Source organism: Lipotes vexillifer, unplaced genomic scaffold (genome assembly GCF_000442215.2).
Source record: "Lipotes vexillifer unplaced genomic scaffold, Lipotes_vexillifer_v1.1 scaffold102, whole genome shotgun sequence".
Taxonomy (NCBI): Eukaryota; Metazoa; Chordata; class Mammalia; order Artiodactyla; family Lipotidae; genus Lipotes; species Lipotes vexillifer.
Genome location: NW_006786541.1, coordinates 3,790,217 through 3,798,948, shown reverse-complemented (window position 1 = coordinate 3,798,948; position 8,732 = coordinate 3,790,217). Strand labels below are relative to the sequence as shown.

Genomic DNA, 8,732 nt, shown 5'->3' with positions numbered 1-8,732 from the left:
TGCTGAAGCCCTGCTCCCTGGCCATACCTTCCCAGCGTAATGGTGAATAATGAAGCCTTGGTTCCAGCTGTTGAAGTGCTCATGGTTCCCAATCTGCATCTGAAGTTTCTGGAGCAGCGTCTGATCCGCTCCCTCACCCACCGCATGCATCGTGGCACATACATCATCCAGGATGCTCATGATCCCAGGGGGGTTCTGATGGGACCAAGAGAGCAAAGTCCCAATTCAGTGACTGTTTTAAAATATATAATGTTTATCAGGTCTCTCCTTAAGCAAGGAAACCACTCCCTAGACTTAAGATACCATCTTGAAAGTCAATCTTTCCCTTTGAGGGAGAATGCTATTAATAATCCCAAATGGGAGTCACCACTTAGATCTAACGATGGGGGAAAGTCTATTTTCAAAAAAAAAGAGAATAGTTTAACTCCCCGAAGTTCTATTCGAAGCCATAAACAGAAAGATCATTATCTGCTCACTCCTATTTGTACTAGGTTGATTTCTTAAACCCTAAAGAAAAAAACATTTTCCTTGGACCCTAATTCATTGCTTAATGTTTGCTTTCAGCCTGTTACCCATATAGACATGGTTAATACAGCTACTTACTGGACACATTCTATCATATATTACTTTTTCTGCATAGCACTAGTTTATAAATAATCCTGCTGTTTTACACAGTCTTTATACTTATTGTTTTGATGGCTATATTTCCCTACTCTTATATGCTATAGTTTCTTTAAGGACTGAGTTCTCTATGGATGTTTTCACTGTTTCCAGTTGGGACTTTTATAAAAAAACAGAATAAAACAGTACTGTACAGATCTCTCTCTATACCCTTTTATTTTCTTTTAAATAATTTCTAGGGCTAAAGTCCTAGAAGTTGTATAAATGGTCTAGGAGGCAGATCCAAGTTTATATCTCTTCATATGCTATGCCATCAACATAAGTCATAACTGTCTTCTCTTAAGATTCAGTAACAACCTCCATTCGTAAATTGGCAATGTACTCATACACATGTGTATATTAACTACAAGAGTAAAACTCTATTTTCACACATATACCCATAAGCAAAATAAATGTAATCTCTAAAACTCTCTGCAAATCAGAGCTGTCACTTTGCTTATTCTAGTACTATGACAGAGAGAACAAAAACTCACTTAGTGTAAACCTGTCAGCAGTGAAGAGACACACGAGACCGATACTTACAACTTTGTTCTCGATGAGGTCACACACGACTTTGTTATTAAAGTAATCGATGGGTGTCCATCTGATGCCTTCTTGAACATATTCTTCCTGTAGAACAGAAAGTGGGAATTCACAGTATTACCCAGTGGAGACCAGCTGGAGCTCTGCACATGATGGATACCACAGGCACAGGAATCCCCAGGACAGAAAAACCTGAATGCCCTTCAGTAAAAACTTGCAATCTTAATTTTTTCTAAGAGGAAGAGGAAAGGAGCATTTCATTGCTTGGTACTTTTTATGTTTGGTTGGAACCGTATGAAATTAATCCCACACAATTGTTTTTGACACACAAAAATGGCACTTTAAAATGGCTTAACCTATAGGTCCAGTTATAAAACAATCTTTTTGAACTCAACATAGAACAGATTAGCATCTAGGTACTTAAAGGGAAGGCCCCTCATTGAGGTCAGCTGCTCATTACACTTGATGAACACCATCACACTCTCCTGGTTTTCCTCCTTCCTCATCAATCTTGCTTTGTTAGCTTCCTTTGCTGGCTCGCTCTTTTTTTTCCAGACCCTTATATTAATGGAGACTTTCAGGGCTCAATCTCCCAGCCTTGTTTCCTCCACTCTCATTCTCTAGGTAATTCCAATCAACTCCCTGGCTTAAAATAATACCTATAGCCTTATGACACCTGAATTTATTTCTCTAGTCTAGACTTCCCCACTGAGTTCCAGATGCATATATTGATGTATTTCATATACTGGAATTTCCACTCAGAGGTATAACAGGCCTCTCAAACCTATCACGTTCAGCAGCGTTCTGGCCCTCCATCCCTCCACTGTCTCCAACCAACGGCTCTCCTCATCTTACCCTTCAGTAAAGAGTCTCCCCATTGGCCCTGCTATTCAAGCTACAGAGGTAGGAATCATCCCTGACTCCTCTTCCCTTTGGTAATTATACTGAGCAACTCAGGCTGACTCACTCTCCAAAACATATGCCAAATCTGACCACCTCACCACGGCACCACCTCTACTGCCGCCATCACTGTCTACTCACCCCCTTTCTTGCCCAGTCTCAGGCAGGAGGCTCCTAACCGGTTTTGAAACTTCCACTCCTGTTTGCCCTCCCCTGCCTCACCCTACCTGTAGGTCTACAGAGCCAGAGCCACCTGGTCAAAACCAAACACAAATCAGCTCGCGTCACTCTCTAGTCAAAATTCTCCAGTGGCTTCCCATCGTACTTACTCTAAAATCTGCCATCCCCTACAAAGTTCCTCTGTGATCTAGCCTCCGCCTTCTCCCATCTCAGTCCCTACCATGTCCTCCCTTATGGTTTTGCTCTAGCTACACTGATGGAGTGGAAGAATCCCAGGGCAGAGGTTTCTGCGAAAAACATCGGTCACTGGGGTTCCTAAGCAGAGGCACGAACACGTCCATGAATAAGCGTTCCTCAAACAGCCCTTGATATGTGTAATGGGTTGAATGTATCCCCCAAGACTTTGTGTCCACCTAGAACCTCAAAATGTGAGGAAATAGGATGTCTGTAGGTATAATTAGCTAGGAATCTCGTAAATAAAATTGTCGTGGGTTTAGGGTGATCCCTAAATCCAATGACTGGCGTCTTTGTAAGAGAAAAGAGAATGAGATTTGGATGCAGGCAGAAGAAAGTCACGTGAAGACAGAGGCAGAGATTGAAGTTATGCTGCCACAAGACAAGGAATGCCAGGAGCCACCACAAGCTAGAAAAGGCAAGGAAGGATTTTCTCCTAGAGCCCTTGGAGTGAGTGTTACCCTACTGACATTTTGATTTTGAATTCTGGCCTCCTGACTTAGGAGAGAAAAAAATTTTATTGTTTTAAGCAATCCAGTTTGTGGTACCTTATTACAGCAACCCAAGAAATCGACAAACAGTAGGTACCAGGATAAAAGGGAACCTGCCCGGGACTTTCAGAAGGTAGTATAAGCAAGACAAGTTACCTCAAGTCAAAATTTAAATACCAGCTTTGTTAAAGACACACTTATTTTTATGTTAGATTGGGAGCAGAGCAAATCTGAGAAAACCAGGTTTTCCTTTGGAACACAGTATATGCCACAGCCAGCTGGGGTTGGAATAGGCTTCCATTTCTACTTGGTCAATGAGTCAGAGAGCAGTAAAAACAGCCAGTCATAAGTCCAACTTCACAGCATCATTTACTTAAAGAAGAAAGAAAAGGTAGCAGATGGTGTTCATACTTCAGACTAAAATGTCACACTGGCATATGGTATTTCTGCCTGACTCTATTAAGTACATTTCCTAATACAAGACTAAAATCTGAATCTATTACCAAAAGAGAGAAATCTATACCCTTTAAAACAAAACAAATTAGAAACAGAACAAGATGAAGGAAGGGGGACTGCTCACCTGTTCTGCCTTTAATGTGAGTTCAATAAAAATCTGCTGTAATTTTTCATTAACAAAATTGATACAGAACTGTTCAAAGCCATTTTTCTGGGAAAAAAAGGAAAATGTTACTTTCATGTAATTGTTTCTGCAAAAATCATTTTAAAGTCATTTCTTGAGTGATTTAGTGAAAAGGCTTAACAGAAATGCTGGAGGCATCAGTAGAAAGCAGCACAGTTTATATTTAGGAGAAACTAATTTGGTAAAGGTACATGAAGAACTCAAAGAGGCGAAAATGAGCCATGATGGTTTTTTTCCCATTGCCTAGAATTATTTCTCTCAAGCCAGGTAAAAAAGCATCTCCCTTTGTAGTCTCCAGCTACTCAAACTGGTCTTACCTGAAATATTTCAAAGCCATAGATGTCTAGGACACCAATGTTGTATTCCTCGTGGTTCTTCTCCATAGCTTTGTTGATGGACTAGAAGAAAGTAACCAGCATGGTAAGTAATTCCTTTTACGTTCATATTAAAAATGGGCATGCATGGGGGGAAGGGAAGCAGATACTCCTGGTTACTAGAAATAGAGGATGACAAAAAGACAGGTGAATTGCCCCTTAAAAAAGGTCTCAGTGCAGTGTCAAGCACTTTGGGAAACCACCAAAATCCAATAAAAACTAGTCTGGTAGGGAAAAAGAAGTTTGCTTAATGATGAAAACCACTAATTTCTGGCAGAGCTAGTTTCTCTCAAGAAGTCTTAAGATTTAGAAGAAAATATCATCTTGGGTGATTGAAGTAAAACCTATTTCACAAAAAGAACCAATATTACAAGATTTGTAAATATTATTTCATTGACCCCATTCAGTACAGGCATACTTCAGAGATAGCAGGTTTGGCTCCAGACCACTGCAATAAGGCAAATATCACAAAAGAGGGAGTCACAGCGTATTTTGGGGTTTCCCAGTGCATATAAAAGTTATGTTTACACTATACTGCAGTCTATTAAGTGTGCAATAGCATTACATCTAAAAAAAAGTACATACTTTCATCAAAAAGTACTTTACTGCTAAAAAATGCTATCTTCTGAGCCTTTAGCAAGTCACAGTAGTAACATCAAAGACCACAGAGCACCATCACAAGTATAACAATGAAAAAGTTTGAAATACTGCGAGAGTTACCAAAACGTGACACAGAGACACGAAATGTTGTAGGAAAAACGGTACCGACAGACTTGTTCAACAGACTTGCCACAAACCTTCAATTTGTAAAAAAGAAAAACACAGTATCTGCAAAGCGCAACAAAATGAGGGATGCCCTGTAGTCAATTAATGATCACCTAACATAATACGGCAGGAATGTCAAGAAGACAGTCTCTATTCTCAGAGGCAACTATGCATAGTAATACCATAAATTAGTACTAAAGGGACGGTAATAAAAGCAGCTTACACATATTCAACAATCACCTGTGCCAGGCTTTGCTAAGGGCTTCTCAAGTGTTGTTTCATTTAATTCTCACTACAATTCTCAACAACAGTGATAACATCATAATACATAAGATCACACTGGACAAGAGGAAGGGTCTGGAATTAAATTTAAGTAGTATGATGACTGTATCTGTGTTTTTGACCACTGTGAGGAGAGACGTATAATCAATGGAAGAGACAATGATAGGAGGGTAGGTGGAGGTGAGAGGGGGTTGGTGAGGACTGCAGGGAAGGGAGGAATGTAGGAGGAAAATTCCTGGGGGTGGTGAACAACTAGATGAATTTTTAAGTACCAGAGGTGTTTTCCAGGTGAAGAAAAGGACACTCATCTTTTATGAGCCAATGGGTAATGATACATAGCACTTAGCCCAGTGCCTGGCACACAGTCAGGGCTTAGTAAATGTCAGCTCCAATTAGTATCGCTTATCTATCTCATTATACCACACAAAAAATCCAGGGAAGACAGAAAGGAGACAAGGTGGGAAGGCCAGTACTGGAAGGTGCACTGAACAGAGACAAGAGATGTGGGTTCTAACCCCAGTTCGGCACTACCCTCTTGCTGAATGGCCTTGGGTGAAACCACCAACACTCAGGGCTAAGATTCCCTTCTCAGTAAAAATGAGGGGCCTGGACAAGGTAAAAGCATGACTAATGTTTCGTTATGATCCTGATCTTCCCAAGCAATCTTACCCTTAAAACCACCACAAGTAGTACACAGAATAATTACCCTACCCTGCCCCGACTTACTCAACCCTAAACACACCCAACCATACTTAAACCTTATAGATGTTGCTGCCTGGACTCAAACACAGACGTTTTGGATCTAATGGCCAGGCTGCTGTCCCTTGACTAGGGTCCCCCTGGGGTCCTTTCTGGCTTGAATATATAAAAGCCAGAGGAATGAAATAGCTGGAGCACTGCCGAATTACCTGGGTTTAATTCCTAGGTTTATCACTTAATAGTGGTGTGCCCTTGGGGAAGTTCCTTAACCTCTCTGTGACTGTTAGCTTCTCTGTAAAATAGAGATAATAATACCTAAGTCACAGGGTTGTTGTAAAAATTAAGTTATTTTTTTCTAAACTGCTTAGAACAGTATCTGCCACGTAGTAAGTGCTATATAAGTGCTTGCTATTATTATTCTACCATTTAGAAGGTACAGTGATTAACAGACTGTCACTGGCAGTTCTACACTGCTGAGACTAATTTTCACAATCTATAAGTGGTATACATATATATAAATATGTATTTATATGAATATGTATATATAATATCTATATGGTTATGCCATCATTTAAAAAATATATGGCACTTTAAAAAATATATCCAAAAAGTCTGATACTTTTCCCCCCCAAAAGTGGAACCTAACTCCCCTCTCCTTAACTATGGACTGTACTTAGTGACTTGCTTCTAATGAACAGAAGATGGCACAGTGGCAATATTTGAGGACAAGATGAGGACATTAAAAGCTTTGTGGCTTCTTCCTTGCTCTCTCTCTTAGACTATTCACTCTGGGGGGAACCAACTGTCATGTTGGGAGGATACTCAAGCAGCCCAGAAAAGAGGCCCATGCAGCAAGGACCTGAGGCATCTTGCCAACAGCCATATGAGTGCACCATCTTGGAACCAGGTTCTCCAGCCTTAGTCAAGCCTTGTAGTTCTTTCTTTTTTTGGCTGCATTGGGTCTTCGTTGCTGTGCCTGGGCTTCCCCTAGCTGCGGCGAGCAGAAGCTACTCTTCATCGTGGTGTGCGGGCTTCTCGTTGTGGTGGCTTCTCTTCTCTAGAGCATGGGCTCTAGGCAAGTGGGCTTCAGTAGTTGTGGCTCGTGGGCTCTAGAGCGCAGGCTCAGTAGTTGTGGCGCACGGGTTTAGTGGCTCCGTGGCATGTGGGATCTTCCCGGACCAGGATCAAACCCGTGTCCCCTGCATTGGCAGGTGGATTCTTAACCACTGCGCCACCAGGGGAGTCCAAGCCTTGCCGTTCTAATCAGCATCTTGACTGCACTCTCATCCTTAAATCAGAACCACCAAACTAAGTCACTTCCAAATACCTGACCCACAGAAACTATGAAAGAATACATGCTTACTGTTTTAAGCCACTAAGTTTGGGGTTAATTTGTAACATAGCAGTAGATGACAAGTACAACATTCTAAACCTTTAGACTCAAGGATTCATGACCATGGGTCTCCTCTTTTTCTGGCCTGTAGTCCTGGCTTTACTAAATATTTTGTCCACAAGAAGCTGTTACCATATTAGAGTCTTGCTGGACAATGCTAGAAGTAAAAGTGGAAAAGGAAAAAATGATCCCAGGGTGAGGATAAAAAGTGGAGGAGTAAAGTAACAGTTATAAGGAATGAGACAAAATATGAAAACAAAGCTCTGAGAAGTTTCACTCTTTACATGATGCTAAAATACAAAGCATCAACCATGCCAACCTGTGTTTACTTACATCGACCAAGAAATCAAAGACCCTGGAGTGCAGGGCCTTGGCGAGTGCGTCCCTGGTGTAACACGCCTGCTCCACGTTGAGGGTCACGTGGATTGACTCCGACTTGCCTCCCCACTTGCTGTCCATCTGCCGGCTCGTTAGCTTTTCTTTCAACCGGTCCTGGTTGATCCCCAGGAGATAGGCAGGAAAAGCCAAAACTATACAAAACAAAATAAAACATGACTGTCTTTCAGAATTTTAACAATTCATCTCACAAACACATGCAGACACTTGTGTGTGTGTGCACATATAGAAGACATCGTCATTGGCCCCCAAGAACTTTCACTTAATGAAGACTGCTTATCAGCATTCCCACACACATCCATCCACTTTGTTTTTCCCAATTGTTCTATTACATGAGTCAACTCCTATGATGACTGAGACTTCCAATAATACAAATCAGGATCCAAGAAGGGTGGCAAACCAATCCCCCCTATTGAGATCACAGCCACATGCCTAAAATGGACATCTTTCCAAGCCTGCAAGCAAGACAGCCCAGAAGGAACTAAATCAAGAAACGTTTCCTTGGCTCCGTATAATTGTTTTTCTTCCTTTTTGGTGCAGTGTTTTCATAGCATCATCATTCCCAAACAGCTTGAAGCACCTGATACCATCAAGTTCAGAAAGATAGCAAATCACATGGTTATTGAGTGCTCACCATGTGTAGGGTTACTAAAGAGAGAGGACAGGATATAAACTATTTAAGAAATCTAAAAAGACAATCTACATGAGGCAAAGGTAGTTTACCAAATAAAGAAGCCTACAGAAAGCTGAGTATGTGGCACAGACATACAACAAAGTCCTGGAGGAATTTAGAACAGGAAGATATTACTGTTTGCCAGGGTGGTCAAGGAAGATGTGGGATTTGGGGGGTGGCGGCTCAAAGGATGAACAGGATTTGTACAGATGCAGAGGAAGAAAGAAGAGGGAGACAGGGGAGTGGAATGTGCAAAGGCAAGGAGGCAAGAATGTGGGAGACACAGCTGAGGTGTGTAGCACTAGCTGGAGATGAAAGTCAAGGTAGGTGATTAAAAGATTAGGATGGGTGGTGCCTAGTGGCACAGTGGTTGAGAGTCCGCCTGCCGATGCAGGGGACGCGGGTTCGTGCCCCGGTCTGGGAAGATCCCACATGCCGCGGAGCGGCTGGGCCCGCGCGCCCGGAGCCTGTGCTCCGCAACGGGAGAGGCCACAGCAGTAAG

The 8,732-nt window shown here is 41.9% G+C and overlaps 1 protein-coding gene across 2 annotated transcripts in view; it reads right to left on the bottom strand.

Annotated features, from left to right (window-relative positions):
• The window catches only part of MYO1E (myosin IE), a 233,041-nt gene that overhangs the window by 79,779 nt on the left and 144,530 nt on the right, over positions 1-8,732 (bottom strand). For both annotated transcript variants that reach the window (XM_007458891.1, XM_007458892.1), the window contains exons 10-14: positions 7,495-7,691; positions 3,966-4,046; positions 3,589-3,675; positions 1,204-1,290; positions 28-195 (exon numbers count right to left, since the gene is read on the bottom strand). In XM_007458891.1, the coding sequence (XP_007458953.1) occupies positions 28-195; positions 1,204-1,290; positions 3,589-3,675; positions 3,966-4,046; positions 7,495-7,691 (620 nt within the window). The remainder of the gene's footprint in view (positions 1-27; positions 196-1,203; positions 1,291-3,588; positions 3,676-3,965; positions 4,047-7,494; positions 7,692-8,732) is intronic.